The sequence below is a fragment of the Parasteatoda tepidariorum genome, chromosome 3 (genome assembly GCF_043381705.1).
Source record: "Parasteatoda tepidariorum isolate YZ-2023 chromosome 3, CAS_Ptep_4.0, whole genome shotgun sequence".
NCBI classification, from domain to species: Eukaryota; Metazoa; Arthropoda; class Arachnida; order Araneae; family Theridiidae; genus Parasteatoda; species Parasteatoda tepidariorum.
In genome coordinates this window covers 87,927,744-87,946,028 of record NC_092206.1, presented here as the reverse complement: position 1 = coordinate 87,946,028, position 18,285 = coordinate 87,927,744, and the positions used below count along the sequence as shown (strand labels likewise).

At 31.2% G+C, this 18,285-nt stretch overlaps 2 protein-coding genes across 2 annotated transcripts in view; both read right to left on the bottom strand.

The window, feature by feature from the left end:
• Positions 1 to 938: 938 nt before the first annotated feature.
• Positions 939 to 11,382, bottom strand: LOC107441048 (astacin-like metalloprotease toxin 5; the record flags this gene model as incomplete). The annotated part of the gene is given in 6 exon segments (XM_043053144.2): positions 939 to 1,241; positions 1,968 to 2,143; positions 3,695 to 3,809; positions 6,907 to 6,982; positions 8,450 to 8,520; positions 11,362 to 11,382. Coding segments are annotated over 6 exon segments (695 nt in total), but the record flags the coding sequence as incomplete, so codon positions are not given.
• Positions 11,383 to 15,103: 3,721 nt separating this feature from the next.
• LOC122271528 (astacin-like metalloprotease toxin 5) overlaps positions 15,104 to 18,285 on the bottom strand; it is a 12,003-nt gene continuing 8,821 nt past the window's right edge. The window contains exons 5-6 of the mRNA XM_043053142.2: positions 16,576 to 16,751; positions 15,104 to 15,376 (exon numbers count right to left, since the gene is read on the bottom strand). Of these exons, the coding sequence (XP_042909076.1) occupies positions 15,363 to 15,376; positions 16,576 to 16,751 (190 nt within the window). The 3' untranslated portion in view covers positions 15,104 to 15,362. The remainder of the gene's footprint in view (positions 15,377 to 16,575; positions 16,752 to 18,285) is intronic.

The following is an 18,285-nucleotide window of genomic DNA, read 5'->3' as shown; positions in this document are numbered from 1 at the left end:
CTAGAACTAATTGTCAAATCGCCGGCATGAGTCTAGAGGTTCTAGAGGATACTCCTACAGTAAAGTAATTTAACCGAACGTTTTAAGAAAGCTAGAAAAATTACTGACGAAAACAAGTTACATGGTTTCAAAACAAATTTTTTCCTTATTTTAAAAATAGGTGTTGCAAGAAATTGAAATGAATCTCTCCCGAAATTTTAAATTAAAAAATTGAAACTGTAATTTCAGACACCTTATAATCGACATGACGTTTTCTTTTTAAGAAAAATAAAAATAAAATAAAGCACTCTATGTGTAATAGACTGCATTAGAAAATTCTTTTCATATAAATTCAAGTCGATAAAGAATGCCACTTTTATGCATTTCTACTTTGTGTGTGCCATTCTTGTGTGGCATTATAAATGTAAGTCGAAACGTGCATTGTAATAAACATAATTCATCATTACATTTTATTTTTACATTACAAAGAGATTAGTTTACATATAATCCTTATACTCATACAGTACATTGATTCTACATATATCACTAGGACTCATATCAGATTTCTTATGGAGACGGAGATTTAAACGAAGCCTATTAGTTATATAAATAAATGAAAATTAATTTATTAGTTTGTTCATTTTACATTAATGTGGTTAGTGTAAGTTTATTTATTTTCTCTAAACATGTATAATTAAACATCCTCTTATTTTTCTACTTCATCACATTTCATTTTTACAGAACAACGAAATCAGTTTACAGATAATCCTTACACTCATACAGTGCATTGATTCTGCATATATCACTAGGATTCATCTCATATTGCTTATGGAGACAGAGATTTTAAACGAAGCCTCTTAGTTATATGAATAAATAAAAAGTATCTTATAAGTTTGTTCGTTTTACATTAATGTGTTAAGTGGTAAGTGTAAGTTGATTAATTTTCTCTAAACATATACTATAATTAAATATTCTTTTATTTTCCTATTACATCACATTTTATTTTTACACAGCAAAGAAATCAGTTTACAGATAATCCTTACATTCATACAGTACGTTGATTCTGTATATATCACTAGGACTCATCTCATCTTTCGCATGGGGACCGACTAGTTTAACTCCTTTTTTTAATGGAATCATTGTTTTTTTATAAAGACTTTTAGAAAATGCATTTTCACCATAAAGCATGATAGAATCGTAATCAAATTTATTGATTAATCTGTTTTGGTCCTTCTTTAGTCTCACGAATTGGCTTTCAAATCCTGTAAATGGGAAAAAAGGAAATATTAAATTAAGAGAAATTTTACTCATAAACACAGTTGATCATTTTGATAAAATAACCGAGATTAAAGTAACGAAGTACAAGCAAATTTGAAGCCCTTGGTATTCTTTTTGTAGTGAAACATTTAAGTGTTTTATCTTTGCTACTTTTATTTTATTTTATAACCGTCGTTGAACAGCCGACCCAATTTCATGGGTTTACGACTACTTCCGTTCAACTCCGTAGCCTTGTAATTTTGAACCAATCCAGAAGACAAGGAAACTCCTGGATCAGTACCCCCAGAGGTATTGATTTGTTGTGGGAACATGGAGGACTTTGAGACTCGACAGATTTAACGTGCATCAGAAATATTGTGTTATGCGTCCGTGACAGGACTCGAACCTGGCTACTTTTATTGTAAAATATGCTTCAGAAACGTAGATGTAAGTTATGAAATGATTTGACTGACAAAAAAAAAACTTATTTAATTCTTTTTGTCATTCGCAATTAAATTCTAAGTAATAGATTTCAAGCTGACAGTCCTTGATATTTTCTTCCGCAATGTAAGTGTGGATTTAAGTGCTATTACGTGCTTTATATCTGATACTTTCATTGTAAAACATGTTTCGGAAGCGTAGATGTAAGTTAAGAATTGATTTGAGTAACAAAAAAACTAATTTTTTTTGTCATTCCTAATAAAATTTTCAATAATGGAATTCAACCATACCTTCCTTGATATTTTCTCGCTCAATGAAAATATATTTGTCCCTGTCAGATCTGCTGTGCTCATGAGCAAATCCAATGGCATGGTTAAGTTCATGGAGAATGGTTCCAAATGGTTCACAACCTACGCCAAGAGACAAAGGTTGCATGCCTCCTGTTTTACCCCAATGAGAGTAACACCTGAAAGTGTATAAAGTAACATAAAATTATTTAACAACATTGTTCCATTTATATGAAATGTTCGGTAATCACATCCCTTTACAAAAAAAAATTACATTCATTCTTGTCAAAAAGCATAAAAATGGGTTTATCTGGAATTTTTATTAGAACTTTTTTATGTTAAAAAATTATGATCCCCCGGATCTCATTTCCCATTGTGATCTCCCCAACAGGGTTATATAGATTTGAAAGTTGAATTGAGTTCTATGATTGCAATCACTTGAAATCATTAAACCCAAGGCAGTTGAGTTTCTACAAACAGGTGTATTTAAAAGGCTGATTCGTATAAGGCTGCTAAGAAGTAATATAACGTAAATGTCATGAGAGTTTATATGAAAATATAAATTTTTGGAATTGGACATTTTTGGCATTATATTCAAACCTCGAATCTGCCACTTTTAGAAATTCTGGCTTTACGTGTGATGTTAATAATCTCATACATAGATCTCTAATAAACGAAATCATATTTAATTTATAAAGAGATGACGAATCTGAAGTAGGATGTAGGGTCGGGTTGACAATGGGGGGTTAATACAATAGAGTAACATAATTTAGATGCAATGAATTTTTATATAAAAATTTAAATTTTTGTTGGCAGTACTTTCAAAACTCCGAATCTGCCATTTTTAGATATCCTGGCTTTACGTGTGATATTAAAGATGCTATACGTAAATATCTAACAAACAAAATCATAGTTTATATATAAAGAGATGGCGAATCGAAAGTAGATGTAGGGTCGGTCTCACAACATGGGAGTAATACAATAAACTAATATAATTCAGATATAAGGAAGTTTTATAAGAAAATTTAAATTTTTGAAATTGTGTATTTCGTTGGCACTACTTTCGAAACTCGAATCTGCCATTTTTGATATTCTAACTTCACGCGTGATCTTATAGATCTCATACATAATGATCTACTACACAAACTTATATTTAATACATAAAGAGACAACGAATCAAAAGTTGGATGTAGGGTTGCGTTGAAAATATGGGAGATAAAACTCACCCAATGGGCTATTGAAGACGGTCTGGGAAGCACATCTGAAGATGATCCAAAGACATGCCATATCAATTTTGATCTTCTGCAAAGGAAATGGCACTTCTTTTTTGGGAGCCCGACGACCTGCACGTGATGTCGAGTACTTTATGTGTAGAATAGCTTAACGAGACTGATAACCGTGTACCCTCATTGCCTACGCAGGCTGATCAAAACAAGCATCACTGACAGCAGTTAGTGAGGCTTGACTTCGATGTTCTACTGGAAATCGTGTCTTTATGATCCTACAATTGCCGGACATTTTAGAAACTAATTTCAAAGCTAAATATCAGATATCATCTGTACATTGATAATGTATCAAACTTTAAATTTTTTATTTCTGAAAAATATTGATAAATTGCATTTCAGAAACTTTCAGTGGTTGCTATTATAGAAACACACAACTTCTAGCTTGTTTGGTAAATTCAAAATTTTAAAATATTGTTTGAAAAATTAATTATTTGTCTTACTTACCCTTGTCCTCGAAAAATATTAATGTAATCCTCTTCGTTTGTGCGTTTTTTAAATGTAATACAAGTTTTATTAGATATATGATTCATAACCATTCCTATTACGTATGCTAATCGACCTATAGGAAATAAAATTGCATGTCAAAACATGAAGTCATTTCTCAAAATTTAATTTATTTTCATTAAATATACTCTGGTGTATGTTTTGCCACAATATAAAATATTATCACAGAATATGAATATAATTTTTTTGAGAAAACCTATTATAAGGGACACATTTTCGAAATTGCTTCCAATTTTCAAGAAGGAGTTTTTTTTTTTATAAGACACGATATAATAAAACATATGATATTATAATCGTTCATTAACTGTCATCGTACATAGTTTCCAATTTTCAAGAATAAACTGCTTTTTTCTTTCTTTTCTTCTTTTTATAAAATGCGATACAGTTAAACCAGTTATATTATAATCGTACTTTAATTTTTATAGCCAATCTTTTGCAAGTACCGTATTATTCTATTGCAACTTTTTAAGTCCTCTGTTACAGTAACGGAAAGTTTTACATTCTTATGTTATAAATGAAATTAATTCCACTCAGCTTTCACATTCTGATTTACCAACTATGAAGAGATGTCTATTTTCTCCGCTTTCTGAGAAATCTTTTTTTTTTTTTAGCGGTAGCAAAATTGAAATTGAAATGTACGATTCATGTTTTTGTTAATCGATTGTGTAAAAACTAAGCAAAGATGTCAATTTCGCTTTGTGAGAATGGTGTTCTTAGTAATAGAGAAATTAATGTTACAAATCTGCGACTCATGTTTTTGTAAATTTGATATAAGGTTTGTTTGCGCACCACTACGCGTGCACTAGTGTCCTAAAGTTAAGTATAAATTTGCACATTTCAAATTTACTAGGTAGGGATGCCAATTTGCTCTGCTTTGTGAGAAATGTTTTTATAGCGGTATCAAAATTTAAGTTGATATGTACGATTCATGTTTTTGTTAGTGGATTTTGTAAAAACTAAGCAAAGATACCGATTCCCGTTTTGTGAGAAAGCTTTCTTAAGTGGTAGAAAAATTAATGTTAAAATGCGCTATTCATGTTTTTGCAAATTTGATATAAGGTTTGTTTGCGCACCACTACGCGTGCACTAGTGTCCTAAAGTTAAGTATAAATTTGCACATTTCAAATTTACTAGGTAGGGATGTCAATTTGCTCTGCTTTGTGAGAAATGTTTTTATAACGGTATCAAAATTTAAGTTGATATGTACGATTCATGTTTTTGTTAGTGGATTTTGTAAAAACTAAGCAAAGATACCAATTCCCGTTTCGTGAGAAAGCGTTCTTAAGTGGTAACAAAATTAATGTTAAAATGCGCTATTCATGTTTTTGTAAATTTGATATAAGGTTTGCTTGCCCACCACTACATACACTATTGTCCAAACTTAATCATAAATTTACACATTTATGCTTTCATGCTTTTAAATTATGCTATTATGCTTTTAAATGTGTAAATTTATGACAATAAATTTACATATTTATGCTTAACTTTTTAACGCTAGTGTAATTTGAGAGTTCAATAGTTAAAACAAAAATTTCCCTTATTTCATGCTATTTTGGGATGAGCCATTTAAAGTTCAAGAGAAATTGGACAAAGTTTAGTGTTTTATTCTCTACCTCTTCAGAAAATCTATTGCCGAAAGTGATGTAGTCGGCATACCTGACTATAAGCGTCCGTAAAGCTTGTTACGCTCAAAGTATTTTGATGCTTCTTATCGTAACAAAAAGTTAGCTTAAAATAATTCGTAATCTAGAAAGTTTTTTGACAGGTCTCATTTTTTAAAAAAAAGAATCATCAAAATGAAAAGTATAAAAATAACTTGTTACTTAAGATTGTCATAATAATTCTAATTAAAAACTAAGATTTTAAACAGAGCTTGAACTGAATAACAAAAGTGGTGGTGGCTACTTTACAGCAATGAGCGTGAAAGAACATTGGTGTAGTGAAACTCTAGATTCAAGAGTTATGTATGGTGTTTCACTAAACAACTTTGGTGTAAAGTAGTTACCACTAATTTTGACGTTGAATTTAATAAAATTCGGACGAATTTTTTTTTACTGTGTATGCTAGATGCTGATGAAATCCCCCAAATTAGTTTTGAATGTCCTTTTTTCACAGCCTATTTTCTGATTTTTGATTAAAAAAAATATTAGCGATATGCCGCGATCAAATGACTTCAAATATATAAAAAAAAAAATTTCAACTGATTCATGGGAGGGGGTATGTAGCTTCTGTTGTCCAAAGACCGGAGCACCGTGAGGTAGAAGACTGTCTCGGCTCCTGGTGGTGTTCTTTTTAGTCTGGCACCTACCCTTCGGCCTGTCCGGCTTGGGAGACCCTACCAGTAGCAAGCTACCTCCGGCATAGCCCTCCGGGTCATTGGTGCCCTCAAGCCTCACCGCCCCGTCAAGGCAGGAACACCATCGGGAGGTAAAAAAACATTTTTTACGTCGATATCCACGGCAACGAGTTGGCTGACACTCTTGCAAAGAAGGGACTAGACCATTCAGTCCCCTCCACCTCAGAGCTTACATACCTTGAACTTTTTGCAAGGCAAAAGGCCCAGAACAAACAAAAGTGGCTGCTTCCACCTATTCACTACTGGTATAAAGCAAAAAGACCAGGTCTCTCTCTATCTCTTCCTGGTGACAGGCAAACCAACACCTGCTTATCCCGACTGGCCAGTGGACACCTGAAAAGTCTCACATTTTCTGCAAATCAAAAGATCCTTCCTCTTTGCCCTAAATGCCAACAAAACCAGGCATCACCTGAGCACATCTTGAACTGTTTAGGGCTGGACTGGAACGACATTCATTCCTCTCCCATTCTGGTTTCGGATTTTCTTAATATCAACGGATTCATTGATCTGGTCTGACCCCGTCAGACCAGATGGGAATTAGCAACAACAACAAAATTTTTTTTAGCAAATTTGTCTTCAGCAATCAAAAATGTTTTGATATTTAAGTATACCTTTTCTCATTCATGATTGGTCAGATGTTTGATAATTAGTTTATTTTTATTTTTTGATTGAATACTAATTTCCGACCCATAATGGGAATACTTATTTTACTTCATCCCTGACAAGAATTCTACAATTCTATATTAAACATGGTCATTATGTATATTGATTAAAAAAATAAAATAAGAGTACTTACTAGCTGTATGGTCTATATTGTAAGGAATAACACCATTTGTCCATCGCTGTCGCTCAGATGTGATTGCATTTCTATCCTGTCAAATACAGAAGAGTTTAATTACACCGGCTGATTCTATACAGTGGTTAGAAACTTGAAGGGTAGGTAAGATACACCACAATAATTTAGAATTACATAGCAACTTATGCTGAAATGTCCTCTTATGCCGATAGGGGAGCCTCTTCGTAATGTACTCTTTGTCTTGTGCATTTGAAACGTTACATTTATTTAACTCATATTTTGCTGCAAAAATTGTATTCAATTGGCAAAAAGTTAGGATTTTTATCGATTTGACTACTTGATGGTTTGACTATTAGCTACTCGATTACTTATTTAGGCTCTTCACGCCATGATCCAGCCTTCTTCTCCATGCCCCCTGGTCTTTGGCTTGGGATCTAACCTTCTCTTATCCTTTAAATTTTTTTCTTTTAAAATCTATCTTTATTTGTCACAGCCAAGTCATTCGTGGTTCCCTTTGCTCTAGTCCATAAGAGATTACTTTTTTCACGACTAGTTAGTCGCTAAATGTATAAATTATTTACAGTAGCTATTTCTGAGTGTATTAGAAGGGAAAATATGACAATATTTTTAGCAAAACTTAAAATTAGCATAGAGTGAATGTGATTTGGACAGTTAAATTTACAATTTTAAACTCACAGGTACAACCATTGCAGGGGCCCATTTAGAGCCATACGACTGGGTATTGTGGGTTTCTATATAGTTCTCTACTTTTATGATATGCTTTACCAACCCACAGAGTTTGTTACCGCTAAACTGTTTCAGCCAGTATAATTTTAATATGAATACAAACGAAACAATCGAATCATTCTCAATCAAAGTGAGAGTTTCCTGAATTAATGATTCCTGATTTTATAGTTTATAAGACATTGCTAAAAAGAAATTATTAGCCTTAAAATCCAACAAATCATTGTCGATTTCATTCATGTTAAGAGTAAAACTAAAAATAATTGACGCAAACTAACCAAAATTATCTAACAAAAAACAAACACGTTGTTATTATGAGATAACTTCCTCTTATTAAGTTATCATAATTTTATTTAATATCAAAATTGAAAATTAAGATGTGTTCTAATTTTTTAATTTTCAACTTATGATGTTTTAATGATCGAAATGTAGTTTTTAAATTTAGATTATTTAGTCACATCACGGTGTAAATGAACAAATGTGTGTTTAAAACATATTTTTTTCTTAACATTAATATTTCTGAATCAAGGCGAGCTAAATCAATAATGCTCTGTAACTTTGCATTTTACTTTTCTATCCCATCTAATAAAGTTAAGAAAAGAATGCTAACTTCGCACTTCGGTAGGCCGTCTCATCGTATAACGCTTCGACATTTTACTTAACCTAGGTTTCACTTTTAAACTATAAAATTCACTTTTTAAAGTTACGCTAATTGTTACTTATTTCAGTTGGTAAACTGCGTACTTAAAAATTAGCTTAATTATTCATTTTTTTTAAAGCAAAAGTATTAACTTCTTACTTCAATGTCTATGCCAGCTATATCCCCTAAGAAAAGATCTGGATTTTCCATTGGATTATTTTGACTTCCCCCTGAAATATAATGAAAAAAAACCTACTTAAACTGCAAGCATTCAAGAAACTATAATTAATATTCCGTTTTACTCTGGTGAAAATGGTGCTAAAATTAAAATTAAAGATTTAATGATAATGATATTATTTTTGTTATTATTAATAATACTAATAATAAATAAATAAATAAGAAAATAAAAAAGTAAACAAAAAAGTTAAAAATTGTGATCGCTTTATTCCATTGGTCAAATGGTCTTTTTCTTTTCTTTATTGACTTCGATAAACATCACAACATTTCAAATCATGGGTTGCAAAAACTGTCTCAATTGATGTTTCTCGTCAGATTGGTCCTGCCTATACATGTGTCTTAAGACGTCACAAAATACTTTTCTTTCTTCAGTATTCATATTTATATTAAAATCACCGTCAAGATAGTAATTGTAAGTTAATAATAAAACTAGTATAAAAATACTTTAAATTATTATTATGTAAATACACTGAAAATGCCTTCTGGAGAAAATAAAAAAATAAACAAACAACAACCGTCGCCATAGCAACGCATACGCACTGTTTTCTATTACTCTCGAACACAGTTGAAAAGTGTGATGGCGTCTAAATAACGTGCACACGCCATCAAACCCAAAACAACACCCATTTTGTCAATGGGTACTAAATAAGAAAATAAATCAGTAAATTAAATAAATAAAATTGACATTACTTTGGGACATTAGGTAGGTTGAGTTTCAAAAAGTTTCAGATTCAGGTGGTCCCTTAACCTGAGAATCAACAGGATCGACTTTGATACAATGTTACCTGAATCGGCAATTCCTGTTCTCTTCCAAGTGCTATTCCATTTTGGTAAAAAAGTAAATAAACCTATTTATTAAGCCTTAGAATGAAATTGTTGAACTTTAGAATTACGGTCAAATCCCTTTGCTCCCAACGGTAAAAATCTCAGCACAAATAAATTATGTCCGAATGTTGTTACTTACATAAAATTCCTGAAAATTGTTCAATATTCATACCCAAGAATTATAGTTCGTTCACCAGGAGTTAGCACTTGGCTCCTCCTTCGTCACGTGGTATCCGACGATACTATTTCGCTATTTTTGGAAGAAGGATGTGAACAATTCTGAACAAGGTTGCTATTTGGCCATCGTATGACAAAAATATTTATTTCGAAATCTTTATGTACATTTTTTTAGCATTAAATATGTCATGAATTTGATATTTCTTTCTTTTGAGTGAATAGTTTGCCCTTTTCGAATCATTTTGCTGGTAAAACAGCAGTTTTCAAATTTAAAATATATTTAATTAGCTAGAGTAACGAAAGGTGTAACAGCAGATGATAAAGCGTAGTAAGTGACTGCAAAAGAATTCATTATTTGCGTCTGGAGTGCATTAAGGGTTGTCTCAATTTCAAGCGTGGAGACATTTCTCCTCTCACTCCCTAGCTGATATGAACTCTTCGTCCACGGAGGTGGAGCCAAGTGCCAACTCCAGGTAAACGAACTATAATTGGATTCTTGAGACAAATACTTACTTAATTTTTTTATGTGAATTTTTACGAATAGCAAAGTCAAATTTCTTATCGGATAAGAAATGAACAAACTAATAACGTTTTGGAAATAAGCTGAATAGGTATTAATAAGTTTAACTTGTTTAAACATGGATATCAACTGAAATATACCGATATTAAATAATTCATCAAAGGATGGTATCAACATCCTGCTTTTTCACACAAATTACAAAATTTATTAAATCATCAATTAATATTAATGACACAAATAAAAATAAGAATAAATAATTGTAATTTATAAACACTCTTGTTGCCGATCACGCCATGGAGAGTGATCTTCTTCGAACGAAATTCTTCCCTACAGTTTATGTCAATAAAACAAATCAAATTTTTGCAAGATGCACATTATTATCGACCTATCTTTGCATTAAACATGATCTTTGCGCATGACCAAACATATTGTTTATTAAAATAAACTTTTCGTAAATTATAAAAACTGAAATGGTTGCTAAAATAAGAAAATTTAACTTTAAGATTTAATCGTTATAGATTAACACTCTTCAATGATAGATTTTAAAATGATAGATAACAACCTGCAATAGATAACACTCTTCAATGATTGATAACAATCAATACTTGGTTGGCAGTGAAAGGGTTAAAACGCAAGTGCTTTCTGGGGAATAATTACCTAGAGTATCAATTTTACGAAGGAAAGCCTTCCAATGAGGGGACCCAGGTTCGAATCTCAGCGATAGCAGATTAATAAGAATTCTGCTCCCTGCACGCACTGACCACAGTGTTGACGTAAAATACCATCAGTGGTAGATGATCGTGGGTTAGAGTCTCTTGCCATCGGGCTCAACATGGGAGGTTTTCGTGATTTTCCTCTCCATGTAACTCAAATGCAGTTAGTTCTATCAAAAAAGTCCTCCACGAAGGCTAGTTTGTCTCAATACTTGATCTAGGAGTTCTCTTGGCTTATGGATTGGGTTTTAAAAGGCTACGGAGTTGAACATTGATAATAATAAACTTAAAATCAAGTCTGCTCTTCAACGTCGGTTATAAAATAAAATTTTACCCGACCAAAAATAATATTTTTTAATTAAACCATCTTTGCATTTGATTATTTTTACTTCACTATGACAAGATTTAAATTTTTTTAAAAACTAATTACTTATTTTTATGTTATACATTTTCATCTCAATATAGTTTGACATGTCATCCAACTGTGCTGAGAAACAAATTAATATATTTAGTTGGAAAAAAATGGTATCATGACATAATACAATTTATTTTCTGATTGGAATAAAACTATGCCATGTGAAGTTTGAAATGCTACTCACATGCTAATCCGAAGGAAAAAGCTAATATAAAAATCAGCATGTTTGTAAACTAGACCAAATGCCGAAATGATTAATGCAAGGAAATCTTGACTTAAAGGCATCGTGAGTATTGAAATCATAGTCTATTATTTAAAAGTTTGAGATAAGATACACTAAAGAAAAATCACCACCTGTAAAGTTTACAAAATATCTTTACGATTCTACACTAAGCTCAGAATAATAACTTGATATCTTTTATTACATCTGTTAAATTTCGACAGTAATAACATCACTATTTTTTATTCATGCAAATTTAAATTCCAACATATTAAAAAAAAACTTAAAATATAAACTATTACCTAACGAAATTTCGAGCAGAATTTTTAGCTGTGTTGACATTTTCATAATCTTGAACTTTGTTGTAATTCTTATCATACTTTTACTTTTAAATTCCAACAGTAATAACCTATCATTATTTTCTAATCACTCAAATTTAAATTCCAAATTATTAAAAAATAATCTTAAAATATAAATTATTATCTAACAAAATTTCGCGCAGTATTTTTAGGTGTGTAATCTTTCTTATAAACTTAATCTTTAGTAATTTTTAAAATAATTTTGGAGAAAATTAATAATAAATCATATTCAAATAAACTAATATAATTACATGGGATAATTAATAAATAATTATCATTAATAAAATGTGGAGTTTGTGCGGGATTGTGTACTATGAGCGTTTCTCTTATATCTTTAGAATTGTTTGTGCTATGGTCTTGAAATTTGGACAGTGGATGAAAGGGAGAATTTCAGTTCCGATCATAAAAATTATTTGGGAGGGGCGTTTAAAAAATGAAATTGTTTTATTGGTTTAGAACTATTTGAACTATTTATTGGTTTGGAATTATTTTGAATTTAACCACACATGATTCAGTTTTATGAAATATTCTAAAAACAACATAAGAAATGTTTGCTAGTTTTTAGCTCAAAACAGGGTTCCTTGTAGATTCGTAAATATTTAACTATTTTTTATTCGTTACGTGAGAACGTGGTAGCATCGATGGATTATTTCACCAAATTAGTATTTTTAAAGTTGCCTAAAATCTTAATTTTTAATTTGCTTATAGTTACGCTTTTAAAACATATATCTGAGAAACTAAATAATTTAAAATCAATGGTCATTGAAAGAAAAAAAAAGCTACTTACTTAAAGACAAAATTAATGAAAAAAATTGTACTAATTAATTTAGAAGAAACGTAAAAAATAGCCACATTATTACTAATGATGTTCAATTTTGGTGATAGGCACTATTGGTATCATAATAATTGGTGCAGTTTTAATATAAATAGTGTCAAAAGAGGCTTTTGAGACCCCTCAAATAGGATCAGTATCGAAGAAAATTATTTGATTGTAAATAATAATAAATAAATACCAATCGATGAATAATAATAAACAAATAATAAATAAATAACAATAACAAATGAATAATAATAAATAAAAATAAATAAATGATAATTGATAATAATAAATGGAAAACAATAAATAAATAAGAATGAACAAAAATTTAACTGTCCATTTTTTGTTAATTTTTTTATGAAATTGAAGGCTGTAAAATGGGAAATATTAGGCAGGCCACAAACTCTCGAGGCAAGCGGTAAGGATAAAAGGCGAACGCATAGGATGCGCAGAGATGATGTGCGCATGCTAATGCTAAAATATGGTTACTGCCCCTCTCTTACTAACCACTTGCCTCCTTAGTGTGTGGCCTCACCTTAATAGCACTGATACACTTAATAGCTTTTAAATTATTATTATCGCATAAATTTATGCTGTTAATTGAAGGGATTGTTCTATTTTATTTTAAAATTTATTTTACTTGGCAAACGCTTTATCTAGATTTTAGAAAAATTACCCCTTTTTTAATCAAATCACTCAAAAAATAAACTTTAATTTTTTAAAGAATGTAACTACTAAATAAATATGTATATGATGCTTTGGATTTGATATAAAACAATCATGAGTAATTCTTTTCACCGTGAGGTAACTTTTGTATCAAAAGTGTCTTCAAAAACGTTTGGAGTTTAAAATAGTTTGTAGAAAAGAAAATTTCAAAATATTGCTCAAATGGTGTTCTGTTTTTAATTGTCTGAACTTTAAAATTTCGAATCATCCTCAGAGATGTTTCCCAGAACGTAGCCCATTTTGCAGCTCTAGTGCGACGAAAATAAAGAATCTGCCTTCCTACTTAAAAATTGAATTAAGTAGTTTTTATATTATTAAAAATTAATTGTGGAGAATATGCTTTTTTTTTGCCTTTTAAGTCTCATGTAACCTATCAACAAACTTATTTTTGCTATACTTTTTTTTTTAATTATTTTACATTTATGATTTGAGGAAAATATAACAATTTCAATTTTATGAGAAACTTACTTTTTATTGAAAAATCTTGGTTTGAATTCATTTTGTTTCTAAAATATTGAATTTTAGCAGAACTGCTGCATTAAGAGAAATTAGATAAGCTGAAATTTGTAGTATAAGGAACAAAAATGGTCACCTTCGCATATCATTTGACAATTGTCATTGATAGAAAAAAGAAACTATTATTATACATTACGGCACTAAGTATAGTAATAGTTTCTATTACTATACTTAGTTTACTATAATACTTTCTAATTTAATACAAAGTATTGTAATAGCAAATTTCATTCTATATACCCCCGCACTAAAATTACACGATTTATCAATTTTCAAAGAAAATAAAAATTTTTATTATCCTCAGCTATAAAGACGATGAAAAAAAACGAAATTTTATTTTTCTTTTCAAAATGATAATTGCGAAATAATCAAATAATAGCATGATTATAACAAAGACTATTATATGAGATAAGGATGCAAATTGTTTCTATTTTGTAGTCCTGAATATTTGTACATATTCCAGATATTTAAAGTGCCGTGGAGACCACTCTTATTATGTATTTTTAGAACCCTTATAAGAATGAGAGCAACAAAATGCGCATCGGAAGTCGCTTATTAATATTTAAGAGAAGAAAAAAAATACCGATATCAAAATCTGACAATTCACAGTACTGGAAAACGAATGTAATAAACAAGAAGACAGGGTTGAATCAACACCACCGAGATAGGTGGTCCAACTCCCCCCCCCCCCATTAAACCTGTTTTGATGTTTATTTCATTCTCTGCTCTATACTGTGATTTGCTAGATTTCAATAGCCTTATTGTTTTTCTTCGCTGACATGTCAATTTGTAAACCCCAATGTGTACACTTTTTAGTTTTGATAAAAATTTAAAAAAAATACATAATAAGGGTGGTCTTTACGGGACATCCTGTATAGTACACTCGGTAAGTCTACTTGCATATATAAATTATCAACAAGTCACATTAAGGAATGTAATTGCAGTGGATGGTGAATGTTTCAAAATATATTGTTATGTAGTTATCAATTAATTATCTTTTATTTTCCTGTTTACTTAATGCAGCGTTCTCTACCGGTGCTTTTTTTGAACTAAAACTAGAAAACCTGAGAGAAAAAGTTTATACTCTTTAACCTTAATTTTCTTCAAGAAGTTTTTTTCCCCATTTAATCTTAACCTTTTTCTGTTAAATTTTTTTTAAATTGTCAGTTTTATTTAAGATAGCCTGATATTTTGTTATACATGTCAAAATAAAAAATAAAAATATCTCATAATATGTGAAGCAATGTGATTAATCTACTTGCTTTATTTGTAGATCATCTGTACGCTTTTATTTGTTGCAATCATATGGGACACATAAATACTACAATTATTGATCATTTATAACAATCATACAAGAAATTGATTCTATATACATCACTAGGATTGAGCCCCTTTTTTTCGAACGGATCAGTGAGGCGAACTCCTTTTTTCTTGGCTACCATTGTTTTTTGGATATCGTCGTATGAAAATGCCTCCTCTCCATAAATCATAATGGAATTGTAATCAAATCCATTGATTTTTCTTTCACGATGCGGCATCAGCTTTCGAAATTAATCTTCCGCTCCTTTAAAATAAACAAAAAATAAAATTAATGGAAGTATCATTATCGTCTTTACAACTTGAGGAGTGCAAATATAGCAATTAGAAGCAAATAAAGTTTTCATAGAAATCTTTTCACACATCACAGGTGTTCAAATACTTACAGGTGATTATGAACTTATAATTCGTAGAAGGGTAGCCGTAATCAAAATTCTTCATTTTCCTAAATATTTTTTCATTTACTTTCAAATTTTTCTTTTTTCTTATTAAGCTTCATTAAACCTTCTGGCAAGTTTAACTCAATGTTTCTTCCCTCACGCTTCGTTTATTTAATAATATGATTTAATATGCAATGCAAGTCGAAGTGTCTTAAATCATGATGATCATTAGCAAGGATAAGAATTTGCCCTGATGAGGGACTTTTTGATGGAACCGACCCGCATTTGCGTTAAATGGAGAGGAAAATCATTAAACCTCCCGTGGCTAGTCAGGTAGCAGGGATTTATTAAACCATGAATGATCCGTTTACCACTGTGGATATTTTAATGTCGACATTGTGGTCGGTGGCAGCCAGGTGCGGAATTCATTTCGACCACTCATCGCTGGGATTCCATCCCTTACACAACAACTTTTATTTATTTTTTTAGTTTGAAACCATTGTTGAACAGACAACCGTTTTGTTTCAGTTTACGACGACCAATGTTCAACTCCGTATTTTTGTAATTTTGATCCCAGGTTAACTCTTGGGTCAAGTATTGGGAGAAATTGCCATCGTGGAGGACTTTTAGATGGAACTAACCAGCATTTGCGTTACATGGAGAAAAGAACCACGAAAACGTCCCACAGTTAGTTCGATGGCAAGGGGACTTTAACCCATGATCGATCCCTCTACCACTGAGGATATTTTACGTCAGCACTGAGGTCGGTGCTAGCCGGATGCAGAATTCGTATCGATCTGATACCTCTGAGATTCGAATCCGAATCACCTCATTGGAAGACGAACGACTATTCTCTGAGTCATCTCGTCAAAATGTTTTATATATTTTATTATTTTATTTTATAGCCGTCGTTGAACAGCCAACCCAATTTAGACATTACGACTACTAAAGCTCAACTCCGTAGCCTTGTAATTTTGAACTCAATCCAGAAGACAAGGGCACTCTTGTATCATGTATGAGGATAGGCCCAGTAACATCTGATTAGTTAACATTGAAAAATATTCACCTTTCATTATATTTTCCCAGTAAATGATTAAATAGTCATCCCTATCAGATCTAGATTGTTCATGAGCGAACCCTATGGCGTGGCATAGCTCGTGAATAATAGTTCCAAATGGTTCACAACCTGCTTCCAAGGATAAGGGTTGCACTCCACCAAATCGACCCCAATAAGAATAACACCTGATGACATATAAACAAAAATGTATTAATTATTAATTTTTCTCTGAAAAAATATGTGTACTTAAATAAAATTCCTAGGTATGCTATCATCAGAAATAACAACAGAGTCATTACACTGCATTATTGAAAAATGAAAATTTGAAGCAGTAAATGTTAACAATTTTATATTTTAACATAATTTTTCTATATATAGATATAATCCAGTTAATGATAGAGTGTAAAAACATACTGTTGGGCCTCATACAGAAATTAATACATACATTGCAATAATAATAATAATGATAACATTTATACTAATGTTGTTGTAGTTCATTTACGTCGCAATAGAGCAGCACAATGGGCTATTGGCGACGGTCTGGGAAACATCCCTGAGGATGATCCGAAGATATGCCATCACAATTTTGATCCTCTGCAGAGGGGATGGCACCCTCGCTTCAGTAGTCAGACGACCTGCACACGAAGTCGATCACTTTACGGTAGAACAGTTTAACGAGGACCCATACCGCACACCCTCAGTCCCTACGCAGATTGATCCAGTGGTCCGCACGCTGATCGCAGATAGTGATGCTTGACTTCCGTGATGTGCTGGGAACCGCGTCTAATAGTGTTCAGTCCACTGCGGAACACATTTATACTAATAATAATAATCATAATATTTATAATAATAATAGTAAATTAAGTATATGTTTAATAATTCTCAGGCATAGTTTAAATTTTCCGGAAATTATACATTATAATTAAGCCCCAGCATTAAATGTCTTTCAAAATAATTAAAATAATTGATTGAAATTTGTATTTTTAAGGAGTTTTATGGTTTTTATTAAATTATTTCTTATGCTTTATTTAAAATTAAATCTGCATACATTTGTTAAGTACATAATTATTCCGTCACATTTGGAGAAATTGAAAAAATTTAATACATTTTGAGAAAATTAGAATAGTTGGAAGCAAGGGCATATAGTGATAAGAAAGCGTTATCAGTTGAAGACAGCCTTATTTAACTCTCAAAATCAACTTTGATCTATGAAGTTTAACCTTAAAAAATAAAAATAAACTATTTTTTTGCGGAAAACTTACTTCTATTTTTACCGTTTTTATAATATACTAGGAGAATTCGCCCCCTGCTCGCTAACGCTCGCCAACCCCCAAGAATTGCTACGCAATCCTATGCTGTTCACGCCGTGAACCATGGTTCGCTGCGCTCGCTCGCCAATGAACACAATGTTCTAGCACAAACACATAGTACATTATCATCAAAGACATAGTATTTTATCATCAAAGACATAGTATTGTACTTATGTAGAAGAATTCTATCAATGTTCTTATTGGCTATTATAAAAGTATATTAGCTATTTAGATTGTACATGGTGCAAAAATCAAAACATTAGCTAAATAAGAAACATATTAGCAAAATAAATTATCAAATATTGCTTCACTAATATTCTGCATTTTAAAGCGTGAAAATTCAATGCATAAATAAACGCGAAATATAAAAAAATTCAATGCATTCAATACAAACACTTAAACGTTTTTT